Source organism: Zasmidium cellare (assembly GCF_010093935.1).
Source record: "Zasmidium cellare ATCC 36951 unplaced genomic scaffold M409scaffold_29, whole genome shotgun sequence".
NCBI lineage: Eukaryota > Fungi > Ascomycota > Dothideomycetes > Mycosphaerellales > Mycosphaerellaceae > Zasmidium > Zasmidium cellare.
The window spans coordinates 29615-44853 of NW_022986973.1; the positions used below are offsets into that span (position 1 = coordinate 29615).

The following is a 15239-nucleotide window of genomic DNA, read 5'->3' on the forward strand; positions in this document are numbered from 1 at the left end:
AAAGAGAGCGACATTCCTCTCGACCCATTATCAGCCGGACACAGACCAGGATTCAACACACCTGCTGTCCGAACTTGCATCCTGCACAGTAACTCAATCTCAGAGGACGGGTCTCGAACAACAGTAAGCAGGCTGAATCCTGGCCAAGCAGGCCCCAGCAAACGGCCCTATCTCTTAGCTCCTTCCTATTCGAGTTTGCAAAAGTCGGTCTTTCGTTCAACACCGCGACGAGAGCTCGAAACTCGCGCACGGCGTCGACCCGTTCCGTGAAGAAAGTGGATATTTATCCTATCCTGGCGCATGATTGAGCTCGATTGCATATCGGGCAGCAGCAGACCATCATACGATAGAACCAACAGCCCGAGGCCGATGCCTCTTCGATGACCAGGAATACATGAACAGAAAGAACCTCTATCAGCACTCTCGTCAGATTTCAAAAGCTCCATCGACTATTTGAAAGGAGCAAGAACACTTACACTGGATCATACGGAAACCCATACTTGAATTTGCCGAACCAGGAGAAGATGTGCTGCTATGACAGTCCACTTGTCTAGGACCGGTTCACGTAGCCGAAGGTTCCAGAAGAGATAGATCTTCCCGTTTGCCGCACCAGCGAGAGTCATGGCATGGCATGAACACAACTTTCCGCTGCAACAGCCACTACGCGCGAAGATGCCTACGTCGTGCTTGACTGCTCGGGAACGACGGGGGCATGGTGCTGATGGATAGCACTGCACAGCACTGCTTCAATCATCAAAGAAAAAGGAAACATTGTACTATAAGAAAGAACACACCCAAACTTTACAAAGCGAGTGACTGACGCAGCGAGTAAGTAAGTGTACATGCACCGTCCAACCAACTTCATCTCCCACAATAGAAAGGAAGACAGTATGCGTATGTATGTAGACCTAATACTGCACAAGTGTTGCCTTCAGTGTTTCTTCTTTCCCCAATTCATCTCCTCGCCAAAGAAGCGCTGTACCAAAAGTCGCTCAACAACCTGCTCGCCCGCTCCAAGAGGAAACAAACGCCATCGCTATGATCATCTCGTATCGTATCGTATCGACTTTTTGTGGTGCTTGTGCATGTGCTTTTAATGTATGCCCCGTTTCTCCCTGTCACCCTTCCGCACCCCTCTCTCGAACCAGAATCAAAACGTCTCGCTCTCAAGACTATCGCTCGAACCTGCCCATGTCATGTATAAGCATAACTACAAAACCAAAAGACCGCACAATCCTCCCTTGCTTAATAAGAGGCTTGATTTAATCCATACCTTGCCCAGGAACCGGCTTCCTCCTCACCGTGCCCGTCGTTGTCGTGTCAATGACTCTCGGCTGCTGCTGCTGCGAGTTCCTACTGCTACTACCCATCGGCCTCGGACCGGTGATCTTGCGCGCCGGGACGGCCTTGGCGGATGCGACTGTTGGTTCGGGGGAAAGCTATAAGTAGTCGTTTGTGTCAGTACATGGATGAAGCTGCTGGGTAATATGCCCAAACAAAAATCACAGGGCGAAAGAGAAGGAGGGGATGATGATGAAAACTTACCCGTCCCGAGTCCGTCTCCAACGAATACCGCACCTCCTCAATCGGCTCGAGCAGATGTCCCGAGCCGTAGGGACTGCTGTAATACCCACCAGCACCACCGCCACCAGTTTGTTGACCACCACCCTTACTGAACCCGCTATTACTAAACAGCGGCTCATCCCACTCATCCTCCTCATCGTCAGGCTCATCATGCCGAATCTTCGGAGGCACAGCCGGCTTCTTCGCCTGCTGCTGTGGGACCAACGGCCCGTCGTCGCGCGTGCCGCCGCCGTATCCACCCCGTGGACTCGCCATGCTGACCGGGCTGATCGGTTCCACTTGCTGCGTCAAGCGGTGGCGCGCCAGTCCGGCCGTTCCTGAGGAGCCCCAGACGGCGGGATCGAAGTCGCTCACCGTGCGCTGGGAGAGGTCGGAATTGGTGCCGGTGTGGTCGTCGAAGGTGTGGGCTTGCGATTCGAGGTTGTTTTGGTGGCGTGGGGTTGCGCCGGCGCGAGGCTGGGGGTGTTGTAGGAGGATCGAGTTGCGGTGCGCGTGGTACTTGGGATCGTCTAGGTACGCCTCGTCGTCCTCTTGAACTGGGGACGGGACTCGCAGATCGTCGTCGTGCAACTCGTACTCGTCTTGGCCCGACGCCTCGGACGGGATCAGGGGAGATGGAGTTCTCGTCAATCTGCTTCCTTGGCTACGCATGCTGCGCGTCTCATCTTGAGTGGCCTTCTGCGCTTGCTCTTTGGCCAAGCTCTGCGTCGATCGCAGCCGATCATCTTCACGCAGACTATAGCCATCGTCGTCATACTGGTCCAATGTAGAGCGAGATCTCGATGATTCGGATGAAGGTCGCTGATAACGTGTCTGCTTGGGGCTGTCGAGAGCACCAGGATCCGGCGCAGCAGAAGATGCAGTCGTCCTGGACCAGCGAGAGATCTTTGGCACACCAAACAAGGATGAGCTGTTGCTCTTGTGCTTCCGCTGCTTGTCCGGGGTGTTGTTGTACGCCGCAACATTCTGAGGTGGTGTGTCGTTGGTAGGCGACAAGCCACGTGTACGATGATTCTCTTGCGTTGGCGTCAACATCCGCTCGTTGTTCTCGAATTGATGGTTCAACACATGAGTCTCATGTGGCTCCAGCTCATCTTCATCGTCTTCCAGAACAGTGCTGACCCGATGCTCAGACCCACGTCGTCCATCATAGCCAGAATGGAACTGGTGCTTCTCTCTCGGCGGGACGTTGAAGTGACCAGACTGGCTAGGCGTGCTCGAAGTTCCAGCTTGCCCTTCCGGCTCATAACCAGAATCAGGAGCATTCCGTAGCTTCTCGTAGGAGTCCAGGCTGTCATTGGTCATCGAGCGATCCAACCCTCTCGAACCACCACTGCCGCCATGCTGGACTTTCAGATCTTCAACATTGTCAAGAATTTGCATGAGCATATCTTCAATCCTGGCAAGATCCTTTCCGCTCTTGCCACCAGTCAGACCCTTCAGAGCACGCTTTAAGACACCCTTTCGCTTGGTCTGAATATCTTCCTCAGACTGTTCTGGTCGACGTATGATGCGTGGAGATGCAATCGGTTGCGCACGAGGACTGTTCAACACCTTGTGTGCTGTCTGCTCCGAGTTGCGCTCCATGTTCTGCATGATGATCTTGTCCTGCTCGACAATGATCTTCTTCATCTCGTCAAAGTTCTGACGCATCTCTGCAGCGCTTCGCACCAGTGTCACCAGAATCTCGGTATCGCGAGCATTGCGCTGTGCGTCTCTTACGGTGAGATGGTCCATCAACGCGACAACATCCTTGGACTCAATGCGATCCATGCCCTTGCCGGTGGAGCTGTCATACAAAGGCGAGTCCATTCCATGAGAATTGCCGCTGAAATGACGAGTGTGCTTCGCATCACCAGTGAAGGGATCTTCCCCGAGATCTTGAGGATCCATTGCGCGAGCATATTCCTTAAGATCCTTCTTGCCATATCGCTGATGCTCTGGCTTGGGCGTGATGCCGCCAGCAGAACGAGCACGACCGTCAGTGACATAACCTTCGTCGCGGAAAGTGGGAGTTGCATCTCGACTGAGGTCCATGTCACGATTATGCTCATCTTCCACAGTAGGTTGGCGTGCAGAGTTCGCAGCAGCTGCAGCGGCAAGCATTCCATCCTGTCCACCCACGCTCTTCATAGACTGGGAGTCACGGTACTGAGCATCTTGGTGTGGATCAGGAGTGTACGGCCATGTGTCCTTGCCGGTAGCATCGCCGCCCAACGGACCTTGAATGATGGATGGGTTCGTCTCCAGATCTGATCTCGAATCATCAAAGTGTCCAATCTCTGGCATAGGATCACTGGCCAGAGGCAAACCACTCGCACCCATAACAGGCTGCTCGATTGATCGCTCCTGTCGTGGACTCTTCGATGGGCTCGCGTCATTGATGTTCTCGACTGATCCGGACATGTTGCGTGCATGGCCCTTGATCGCCGCCCATCGAGCCGAGCTGGGCATGGTTTGGGAAATGGTCGAGCCCTCGTACATTGGGGGTGCGTCCTTGCCCATGCTTCGAAGTTGCTCGGCCATACGATCGCTATACGTTCCATTGGCTTTGGAAGAACTGCCATTCGAAGAGAGCATATTACTGCTGATGGTTGAAGGCTCCATGAGCGAAGCCACAGCAGATTCGACGGCAACCGGCGTGTGGACGTAATTGGGGTTCAAGCCAAGATGCTGCACATCTTTATCTTCACCATCTTCATCCTCCAGTTCCCGATCGAAACTGTCGTCAGTAGTCATCGTGAAGCGCTTCTCGTCTTGGGGATATGGATTCGTTTGGTAAGAGTCTCTGTTTGTTGCGCCCTCCATCGAGTCACGGTAGCGGTCATTGACAAGGTGCTGTCGCTCGAACCACTCATCCGCAGTCTCGCCACTTGGTGTCTGAGCGCCATCACGAGCAAAAGCAGGAGCTGGCTGCTCAAGGGGCGTCTCAAAGTCCTCCTCGCCGACGTTCTGGGAGACCTTTCGAGACTCTGCAAGCTTGGTCGTGGGGGATGATTCCGCAGATCGAAGTGAAGTCTGAGAGTTTTGACTGTGTCCCAAACGTCCAGCAGACGACCGCGATGCAGCACTCTGTGGTCGCAGTGCTTGAGGAATGAGTGGTTCGTCCTCAAAGTTCTTCCTCAAGCTCGACACGCTCTGGACCGGACTGCTGATCTTCCGCTGCGGTACGTTCTCTCCATACCCATCTGCATCAACGTGGTTCCGGTTTGCAGCGGCAGCAGCACCTCCAAGCCCAGCAGCAGTAAGTGCCGCCAAACGAGCTTTGTTCGACGTTGGACTCTTCGGGCTTCGAGGGCTCTCAATCGACCGATTCGTCAAACTCATGCCAAGGTTCTGCGCGGTGGGAGTCCTCGTTGGGGTGCGCGAAGAAGCAGGTGATGCGGACTTGTCCAGTGACCCTCGCGATACTTCTCTGATAGGAGTCGCCGATCCTGTGGAATGCTGATTGTCGGTACCTTGAGACAGAATGCTCTCTCGCGTCACATCAGAATCATTGATCTGGCTTGCGAGTGGCATTGGTGGGATGGGCTCTTTCAGGTAAGTTTCCTCAGACGTCTCGTTGATGCTCGCAGACCGGTTGCGGCTGCCACGGGACTTGCTGCGCTTCTTACGTCGGTGATGGATATCGCCCTGAGAATCATGGTGCTTCAACGCCGCCGCGGTTAAAGCACCTCCAGCTAGACCAGCGGCCGCCGCACCTCGAAGTCCATTTCCGCTTCTGCTCGACTTGTGTCTGATCTTCTCCTCTGCATCATCGTAGCTGCCTTCTCGAGAATGACGGCCCGAAGAACGTCTGCTAGACGGTCGCTCAGAGTGGCCTTCACGGCTCGACTTGCGATGATGCTTCACTCTCTCCGAATCTCCTCTCGACAGAACAACCCCAGGATCATCTCCTTCCCGATTAAGCACAACCTTTGGCTTCGAAGAGATGTTTGGCGTGCTGGAGGACTTGCTGACTCGCCGCTCCAGGCCATCCCGATCCACCAAAGGCACAGAGTCTCGTCCGCTCTCCGAGAACTTGCGCAGCTTTCGATCCACTTTCTGATCTTCCTTGAGGGCATCGATTTCCGGCAAGATCATACGCTTGATGGTGTTCTCGACCATCTCAAGCAGCTTTGGATTATTGGTCATGCGTGAAGCCTGTGAACTTCCAGATTGGTAGGATCTCTGACTCGGGGCCAAGTTGGATGACAGCAAGCTGGACTCAGCACCGCTCACAGTATCCTCCTCTCCACGCTGCGATCGCGAAGATCTTCTTCTCCGCTCACGTGAATGACCCTCATATTCGTAGCCTTTGCTTGTACTCCGCTCTCGACTCGATCGGCTCGACTTTCGTGGTTTCGAGCCGTGTTTGGCGTGTAGGTACTCCGTCGGCGTAGCATCATCTTCCTCATCATCATGACCCTTCATGCGGCTGGTATCAATACCGGCAGACTTCTCGCCTTCCAGCAAGCTATCAGGAGGCATTGACGAGACGTTGGATTCCACCGGTGCATACATCAGTCCGCGCGAAGAGCGTTTGTTGGAGATGTCACTCCCATGCAAGACCTCAATCTCAACCGGCGGCCTAGCAGAGACGTTGCTTTCAGAAGAATGGCTGACCTCCGTGCCCTCGTGCGGCGCAAGGCCCGTCTCAACGTGCTTGCCGCTGTTGCCCAAAGAAATGCGGCGCGTATACGATGGCTTGCGATCCGTCCCTATGCCCGTGATCTGTATCGCCTCATTCCCCGACCGACTCTGCTTCTTCGCGCTCGGTGTGACCTTGACCCTCACGCTCGGTCTCGTCCGACTCTTGTCCCCCGTCTTGGAAGCCTCAAAGTACTCAATCAACAGACTCGTCTGACTCTTAGTCCGGCCGTGGTGCCCCTGAGCGTCCTTGACCTTGCCGGTCGAAATGGTAATCGGGCTGCCGTCCTCCGGGATCGAATAGGACGTCTTGTCGGTGCGGGCGGTGACGTTGGTCGCGAGCTCAGTTTCCGTGGCGGAGTGCTCGTCCATGGACTCCGTAGGAGCGGGTAGAGGGGGACGGCGAGAGTCCAGTCCCATCTCGCTCGCGGAAAAGTGAACACGGGGGTGGTTTCAGTTGCTGGGCGGCATTACTCTGATCGTCGTTGGTGGGGCAGCTGCTGCGGCCTGGCGCGGTGCCTGACTGCCAACGGCGTTGCTCGTTTGAGCGATTTGGGAGGTCCTGTGGCGAGGCGAGTTGGGGGGATTGGGCCGGGTGGGCACAGCAGCGAGTGTGTTGGGTGGTACAGAGGCACAAGGATGAGGGTTGTTGTGTGCCAATCGCTGTTGGCGAGCGCTGCACAGGGACGGTGGGTGGCTGCGCGGGTGGAGGCACAAACGTCGTCGTCTTCGTAGTTGATTGATATTATGTGAGCGAAAGTCGCGGAGGAGTGCGGTGGTGGTAAGTCGATATGACCTCTCGACTCGACTGCTGTTGCGCTGGCACTGCGGAGAGTGTGCTAGCGGCCCGTCTGTTTGGGGGTCTGGGAGGAAGCACTTTGGTCGATTCGTCCCCCCAAACACCAACGACGCCCGCTGCAACGAGGATGCAAACGACGGCGAGGATGATGATAATGAAAGAGAACAGCTGCAGTCAGACTCCCGAGCGACGAGATCAGTTCAGCAGCAGCAGCGGGAGTTGCGATGAGTTGGCGGCTGCGAGACGAACAGCAGCGTGAGCCTGCTTCGCTGCACCGACCAGCCACAAACAAGGTTCAAGCGATTCACCTAAGAAACCATCCCTGCTAAACAACAACCCTGGTCTCCGATCTCCGCGCACCGATAAAAATATATAGAATATATCCAAACGAGGATAAAAGAGGAAGTAGAATGGAAGTCTTCTTCTTTCATGCGACAGCCACCGACATTTTTTTTTTCCTTTCATGATACCCGTTCTACAGCAGATCTTGGAACCCACACCCAGCGGCGCCGACAGTTGCATGTGAAGAGAGGTACTCCCACACAATGCAAGCCCGTTGCTACCACTACCACTACTGCGAGAGAGACAAAAAGATCGATTTTCCACTCGTCCCACACACACCCCGTCATCCCAACTGAATCCACCACCACCATCTCCCTCTCTATACCAACTCCCACTTTCCTCATTCTCAAACATACTCTCTCTCTCCCCTAAAATCCGCATCCACCATCCCCATCATCCCCGTCGCCTACTTGCATCCGCACCGCATACCCGCCCAGCCAATCCCAACTCCCACACACTAAAGTTCCCCCCAAAACCACCAACTCCCCATCCCTAATCGCCGCCTTCGACTCGTGCCACATCATCGCCCTCTCATGCACACCGTCAGAACACACACAGCTCAAAACGTCCCCTTTCACCACATCCTATTGGTTCAGCTCGACTTTCACCGGTCACTACACGCACATGATCCATGTCCCTCCCACTCTCAACAAAGAACTTCTTTGACGTGAAAAACGTGGCTGGCTGGCAAAACGTCCTTCCGACGCATCATTATGGTTCGGTCGCACGGTGAGAGAAGTCCTGTGGTCGTGCCTTGTCAAACCTGTGTGACGGGTGACATCCTTTCCGTTTCGTTACTACTGGCCCGAACCGTGAAACACCATGCGTTGCCGTCGGCTTCGACCCGACACCGTTATGGTGGTGGATGTTTCGATGCTTCTTTCACCTCTTCTATATCGCTCTCTGTGTCTTCTGGTCAATGTGCTTCCGTCGAGTTTCCTGCCTCTCCACGAACTTCTTGCAAGTAGGAAAAACCTCCGTGAACCAGGATCCCTTCAACAATCACTTCTTGCATGGGTATCTGTCCATTCGGACTTCCGTAAACTTACCGTACCCGCCTTTTATATACTCACACGTCTTCGATATACACTGCCATCGTCATTCGAAAACTTGAAAAACGTCTGAAGAATGAGTGCTCGTTGGCAAGGACATCCAAGTCTCGATTTTTTCAGTGCTGGATGGAGTTCTGCTCACTCTACCCAGCCTCGTTATACCAACCAACTAGAACTCTCTCGCGACAGAAACAAGAAAATGGGTTCATCTTTCGTTCCTCTCTCGTCCACATCGTCATCAGTTCATTGACTTCGACGATTCCTGCGCTTCCAGAGCACGTTCCCATCTAGCCCCCTTCTATCGCATGTTCGCATCCAGCCCACCAGCCAACTCGCCTTCCAAGCCCTGACCACGCTGTATCATCTCCTGCGGTCTCGGGTCTTCGTACGCACGTGGGTCATAGCCCTCTGGGATAGGCACTTGCGTCTGATTCGCTATTTGTTGTTGAGAGTACGGCATTGACTGAGGTGCACGCACAGAGTGACGGAATTGCCGGACTTCGTTGAGGATCAGCTGTCGCATCTCTGGCACCTCATCCACGACCTCAAAGCCGAAGTCGAATGTCGTAGGGCAAGGTGGCTCGTCCGAGGCGTCGTGCCAGATTGCGAGGTAGCGGTGCTCCAGAGCCTCCTCAACCCCGATACGCTGGCTCGGGTCAAACGCGAGCATGCGGTCGAGCAGGTCAAGTGCGTCTGGGTTTGCGCGTGGGAAGAGCTGTTGGAATGGAATCTTGGACATGTATGGCAAGTTGCGAACGTATTCCTGGGCACGCGGCGATCCAATGCGCGAGAGTGTCGATTCGGATGGTGTTCCAAGGTAGTGCAAGATCTGGTTGAGCTGATCAACGTAGTCACGGCCCTTGAAGAAAGGTTTGCTTCCGAGCAGCTCAGCGAGAATGCATCCCACGGACCACACGTCGACTGTAAACATATCAGTATGAAATCCAAAAACATGGGTTGTTATAGTTGAACGTACTGGCTTTGGTGTAGCTCTGGAAACTGAGCATAATCTCTGGCGCTCGGTACCATCTCGTCGCAACATACTCCGTCATGTAACCTGCATTCTCCTCAGGATCCACACTGAAACCTCTTGCAAGACCAAAGTCAGCAATCTTGAGCTCGCAATCGGCATTGACGAGAAGATTGCCCGGCTTCAGGTCACGGTGGAGCACGTTGGCGCTGTGGATGTACTTGAGACCGCAGAGGATCTGGTAGATGAAGGACTGGAAGTGGGCATCGGTGAGAGGCTGGCCGGAGCGAATGATGGCAGCAAGATCGCACTCCATGAGTTCTGTTGTTCATTATCAGTGGGTGTCGCCCCACGGCGCATAGCCCGGAGGTTGCATGATCTCACCTTCATACAAGTACGTCTCATTGAAGTTGTCCGGCCGCGGGATGTCCATATCGTAGAGACAGGTAATGTTCCTGTGCCCTCTGAAGTGCTGCAGCAACTTGATCTCGCGCAAGGCCCGCTTGGCGAGGATCTTCTTGCTGAAGACATTGGTGATCTTCTTGATCGCAACGCCCTCGCCCGTCTGGTTGTTGGTCGCGGCGCAGACAATACCGTAAGCACCCTGCCCTAGCTCCTTTGTGACGGTGTATCGCTCGTCGACGATGAAGTCTTGGTTGAAGACCTTGAAGACCTTGCGGCCTTGCAGGGAGGGGTCGCCCATGGCTGTGGTGGCGGTGTGGGAGGTGGTGAAACGAGAGTGAGGGTTTGTCGCAGTCGTTGGGGTTCTGGTGAGAAGAGCGGTAGTGCCGTGGCCAGGCTCGAGTGGTTCGAGGTCGAGGTCGAGGTTTACGCGCGCAGAGACGTGGTAGCTTTCCCAGGGTTCTCAGAAGGTGGACCGGTGACCCCGCTCTCTCCCAATCGCGCTGTTTCAATCAATCAATCGCTGGGTGCAACGAGCGATGGAGAAGGACAACACACGGTCAGGAGCAAAGTTATAGACGGCGACGGGCTCTCTCGCGTACATGTAAGCTGGCGGCGATGGGCTGTGGAAAAGAGAGAGGCCTACCTTAGCGCTCGTGTCGCGCCCATAAGCACGCACGGGAGCTGACTGACCGCCGCGTTGGGCAGGCATTCGCCTGGATGATACGGCGCCATCGACCAGCACGGCGGTCTGGATATCCAAGAGGCGGTTACCTGGAGCAGACATGGACGAAGAATTCATTTCATACACGTCTTGCACCACGACAGACATCCTCCGCTCGCAAGTGACCCCCTTCTCGTCGCCCTTCTCACCACGCCGATGCCACGGCCGCAAGCAGCAGCAGCCTCGGTCGAATGCAGCTCCGCGCCATCTTCGACTCGAGCTGCTGTCCACTCTCTGCTGTCTCGCTCTCGCTCGGCCGTAGCTTGTCTCCCACTGCACTCTGATGGCTGCTAGGTGAAGTGATAGGTGATGAAATAAAATACCTCGGCCGCTTGACTTTCACTTCATATATAGTCTTCCTCTCTCCCCCTCTCCCATCTGGTTTGTGGAGGAAGCAACAACACCAGCACCATGGCCAGCCTCACCTACACCCCCGTCGAGAACGTCCCCATCGCCCACCACACCGTCTACAACAAGTTCCACACCAACGAGACCCGGAAACTCCAGTTCCGTATCCGTCAACTGCAAAAGCTGTACTGGGGCCTCAAGGATGAAGAGCCAGCGCTGTTGGAGGCTTGCAAGCTCGACCTGGGCAAGAGCGCCTTCGAGACATACCTCACCGAGGTGGGATGGGTGCTGAACGACATCCTCTTCATGATCAAGAACCTCAAGAGATTCGCCAAGGACGAGAAGGCCGAGGACACCAGCTTGATGAACATGGCCATGTCGCCCAAGATCCGCAAGGATCCATTGGGCGCTGTTCTCATCATTGGAGCCTACAACTTCCCCATCCAATTGACACTAGGTCCTCTTGTCGGTGCCATTGCAGCTGGCTGCACGGCCGTCATCAAGCCTTCCGAGAATGCCGTCAATGCTGCGAAGATCATGGAGAAGATCATCAAGAACTCGCTCGACCAAAACGCATACCAAGTCGTCCAAGGCGGCGTCCCAGAGACAACCGCCCTCCTCGACTGCAAGTGGGACCTGATCTTCTACACCGGCAGCGCCAACGTCGGCAAGATCATCTCCAAGAAAGCCGCAGAGACTCTTACCCCTGTGGTCCTCGAACTCGGAGGCAAGAACCCAGCCATCATCACCAAAAACGCCGACCCTCGTCTCGCCGCCCGCCGCCTCCTATGGGCCAAACTCATGAACGTCGGTCAAGTCTGCGTCTCCCAAAACTACATCCTCGTCGACAAGGAGATCCTCCCGGCCTTCCTCAAACAACTCGAAGTCGCCTTCAAAGAATTCCAACCCAAGGGCGCCGAATCCGCCGAAGACTACGGCAAAGTCATCAACGAACGCCAATGGCTCCGCCTCAAACAAATGCTCGACTCCACCTCCGGCAAGATCCTCATCGGCGGCAAAACCAACCAATCCACCCTCTTCTTCGAACCCACCGTCGTCCAAGTCTCCTCCCCCGACGACTCCCTCCTCAAAGACGAATCCTTCGGCCCCCTAATCCCCATCCTCCCCGTCAACAGCCTCGACGAAGCCGTCCGCATCGCCAACAAGGTCGACCCGACCCCCCTCGGCCTCTACCCCTTCGGCACCAAAGCCGAAGCCGCCAAAATCCTCTCCATGACCCGCTCCGGCGGCGCCTCCATCAACGACGGCTTCTTCCACGCCTCCATCCCCACCCTCGAATTCGGCGGCGTCGGCGACAGCGGCCAGGGCGCCTACCGCGGCAAAGCCTCCTTCGACGCCTTCACGCACCGTCGCGCCATCACCACCACACCCTCGTGGGTCGAAGGCCTCCTTGCGATCCGCTACCCACCCTACACCAACGCGAAGCTGAAGCAGTTCCGCTCGATGAACGACTCGAAGCCGAATTTCGACCGGAATGGTCGCCCGACGGGTGGGTTGGTGTGGTGGGTGCTTGGGCTGGGGAGCAAGAGCGCGGCGGGCGCGGGTGGGAGGTGGGTGCTTGTTGCGGCGATTGCCGTTTTGGCGGCAAGATACAAGGACTTGATTGTTAACTGAGCGTGTTTTTTGTGGTGTAGGGACGACGACGACAGAGTCAAGGCTAAGTTGTGATAGAAAGTCTTGCTGTATGAACAGATTCTTAATATCACTTTTTTGGATATCACTTCGTTTTGTCCGAATTTTTGTTGTGAGGATGGTGTGCATGGGCTGGAGATGGTCTTTGGTTGGAACAATAGATACGAGAGCTTTAAATACAACATGGATGCAAGACAGCCAGGAGGAACTCAGGTGATATAGTAATAGTTAACTACAAGACGCATAGAGACCACAACCTTCATGGAAGACCACTCCATCACAAGTGATAATCACACCCACCTCCTTATACCCATCCCCCACCCCCTCTCAACCCCCTCCTCACTTCCCAGCCTACAAATCCACCTTCTGCACAAACCCAAACCTCTTCTGTCCCTACACCAAAAGTCAGCATCAGCATCCCATCAAACCCCCTCACAACCCCCACCCTCAAAGCAAACCCAACTCACCTGATCAAAAACCGCATAAACACTCTTCAACACACTCCCCCCAAAAATGCTAAACCCCAAATTGCCCCTTGACTGAAACCCGCCAAACACCCACCCATTCCCCAAATCCGCGAACCCGATATCATCCGGGTCGATCGTGACCGCGTTTTCGCCGATCCAGAGTTTGAGCACGGGGAGGGCGGAGCGCGGGGTCGTGGAGGGGTAGATGTAGCCGCCGTCGGTGGGGGAGTATTTGCTGTTGGGGATGTTGTCGTAGAGGGCTTTGCAGGTTGTGTCGTCGATCATGGCGAGGGTGGTGCCGGTGTCCATGATGGCGGTTTGGGAGGGGAGGGAGAGGGTTTGGGTGTTGATGGAGGCTTTTTCGGACTGGGAGGGGGATGATTGTCAGTAAGGTGATGTTTTGTGTGGTGATGGGGAAGGCGTACCTTGATCTGCCAGAAACCGCGCGAGCTGTCGACTGGGGCGTAGTTGATCGTGCCGCCGGCGACGAGAGCCTATCACTCAGTAAGCATCTCCTCAATGCAAAATGAACATGTTCAACTCACATCATCGATATACCCAAACGTATAACAAGGCGGCACACCATCAATCCGATTCGTCAAATACGCCGTAAACAACTGCTGCTCCCTGGCAACATCCCCCTGCATCATCATGTTCTCCACGGGGGTATGCACGGGACTCGGCTTGACGGTATTGATCGTGCCAAAGGCCAGGCCACAAAGCCCATCGCCTTGGCTCTTGATGAACGAGTCCGATACATTCTCCGCGAGCTCGACGGCCTGCCCTTCGACGGACAGCCCGCCGATGCGCACGGTATCGGTGCCGACACACCCTTTCGCCGTGGAGCCATCGCCGTACTGGATCTGCTAGCCTTCACTCGCGTGGCTGGCCCACGTGCTGGATTTAGACGGGTCGTAGATGGTATGGCCGGCGTCGACGCTTTCCTTCAGAGTCTCCTTGGGGAGTTTGGTCGAGTACATCCAGAGATCCGACGAGCCCGTGTCGAAGTTGAGGCTCAGCGTCTGCGGTGGCGTGCCGATGTCGACGCTGGCGAGGTACTCGGAGTCGTTCTGGACGTCTTCGGCGGGGACGTCGCCTAGTTTGCCGGAGGTGTCTCGCTTCTGCATCCGCATGACCGCGTGCTTCTCCGGCTCGTGCGTGCCGATGTGCATCTTGCTGAGGAGCTTGTGGGAGCGGCTGATGTCTTCGACGACGTCGTGGATGATGGTGAAGGGCGTGTCAAGGGTGGGTGTGATCTCGTCTGTGAAGGGGAGGTCAGGGGCGGTATGTGAGTGATGGAGTTTTGGTAGCTTACACTTCCTCATGAGTTGACCAGGGTCCTTCGTTCCATGGCGAACGAACTTGGTGTTCTTGATGAGCTTGATCTGCTTGTTCTCTTGAACGTGTGCGTGAGTGTGGGCGGCCATCTTCTCGTATGTGCCTGGAAGGTGGTGTTTCTGTTGATAAGCGGTCTTGATGTCTTCGAGGGTCATTGGATGATGTGAATGTCAAGTAGGTTTGTACAAAGGCTGTGTTGTAGGGTGGATGAAGAAGCAGTGTTGTGAATGTAATAGGAAGAGAGAACAAGAACAAGCGATGAGAGATGGAAGATGGAGGCAGATATCCGCGGCAGCTGCCTTTCGTGTATCAAGCAAGCGCCGTCAACGCCCTCATGGCAAGAGCTTTTGAAAGGCTGGGAGCGTGGAAAGAAGCGGTCGACGCATAGCAGTAGTTCACGAAAGAGTCTGCTGGCTTGAAAATACTTTTGTGCCATCGCTCATCGTTGTGCGAATACAAGAGCAACTGTCGACTCTTCCTCTCCACTACCAAACTTCAAGCCGATATCGTACCATGTGGGTATCTAGTAGCGTCTGCCACCTCCACGGCCGCCCTGATAACCGTAACCGTTCGACCCGCCGTAACCATTTCCGTAACCTCCATTGCCATAGCCTCCGCGACCATAGCCTCCACCCCCATTGTAACCACCTCGTGGACCATAGCTGTTATGCTGTGGAGGTGGAGGTGGTGGCTGCCTGTGCCGGTCATACGGTGCTGGCGGGTAACCTTGCGGCGGCATGGGTGGCGGATAGCCTTGAGGGGGTCCTGGTGGTGGGTAACCTTGACCAGCAGGCGGTGCAAAGCCGTGCTGAGCTGCCTGAGCGGCAAGATGAGGTGGCAGGTTGGCAAAAGCATCTGCTGCTCTGCCAGAGTACGCATCGCCTCTGCCATAGCCGCCATTTGCGCCGTACCCATTTCCCTGACCACCATT

General features: G+C 55.3%; 4 protein-coding genes across 4 annotated transcripts; 1 reads left to right on the forward strand and 3 right to left on the reverse strand.

The window, feature by feature from the left end:
- Positions 1 to 1150: 1150 nt before the first annotated feature.
- M409DRAFT_57152 (uncharacterized protein) lies at positions 1151 to 6633 on the reverse strand (the record flags this gene model as incomplete). Its single annotated transcript, XM_033813539.1, has 3 exons — positions 1151 to 1185; positions 1274 to 1439; positions 1546 to 6633. The coding sequence occupies 3 exons, from the start codon at positions 6631 to 6633 to the stop codon at positions 1151 to 1153; spliced, it is 5289 nt and encodes a 1762-aa protein (XP_033664536.1).
- A 2071-nt stretch (positions 6634 to 8704) lies between these two features.
- M409DRAFT_25835 (uncharacterized protein) lies at positions 8705 to 10079 on the reverse strand (the record flags this gene model as incomplete). Its single annotated transcript, XM_033807852.1, has 3 exons — positions 8705 to 9327; positions 9383 to 9697; positions 9761 to 10079. 3 exons carry the CDS (start codon positions 10077 to 10079, stop codon positions 8705 to 8707), a joined length of 1257 nt encoding a protein of 418 aa, XP_033664537.1.
- An 834-nt stretch (positions 10080 to 10913) lies between these two features.
- Positions 10914 to 12485, forward strand: M409DRAFT_68264 (uncharacterized protein; the record flags this gene model as incomplete). The annotated part of the gene is made up of 1 exon (XM_033817750.1): positions 10914 to 12485. One exon carries the CDS (start codon positions 10914 to 10916, stop codon positions 12483 to 12485), a length of 1572 nt encoding a protein of 523 aa, XP_033664538.1.
- A 369-nt stretch (positions 12486 to 12854) lies between these two features.
- M409DRAFT_68265 (uncharacterized protein) lies at positions 12855 to 14463 on the reverse strand (the record flags this gene model as incomplete). The annotated part of the gene is made up of 6 exons (XM_033817751.1): positions 12855 to 12896; positions 12971 to 13336; positions 13396 to 13464; positions 13516 to 13833; positions 13909 to 14231; positions 14286 to 14463. The coding sequence occupies 6 exons, from the start codon at positions 14461 to 14463 to the stop codon at positions 12855 to 12857; spliced, it is 1296 nt and encodes a 431-aa protein (XP_033664539.1).
- Positions 14464 to 15239: the final 776 nt, after the last annotated feature.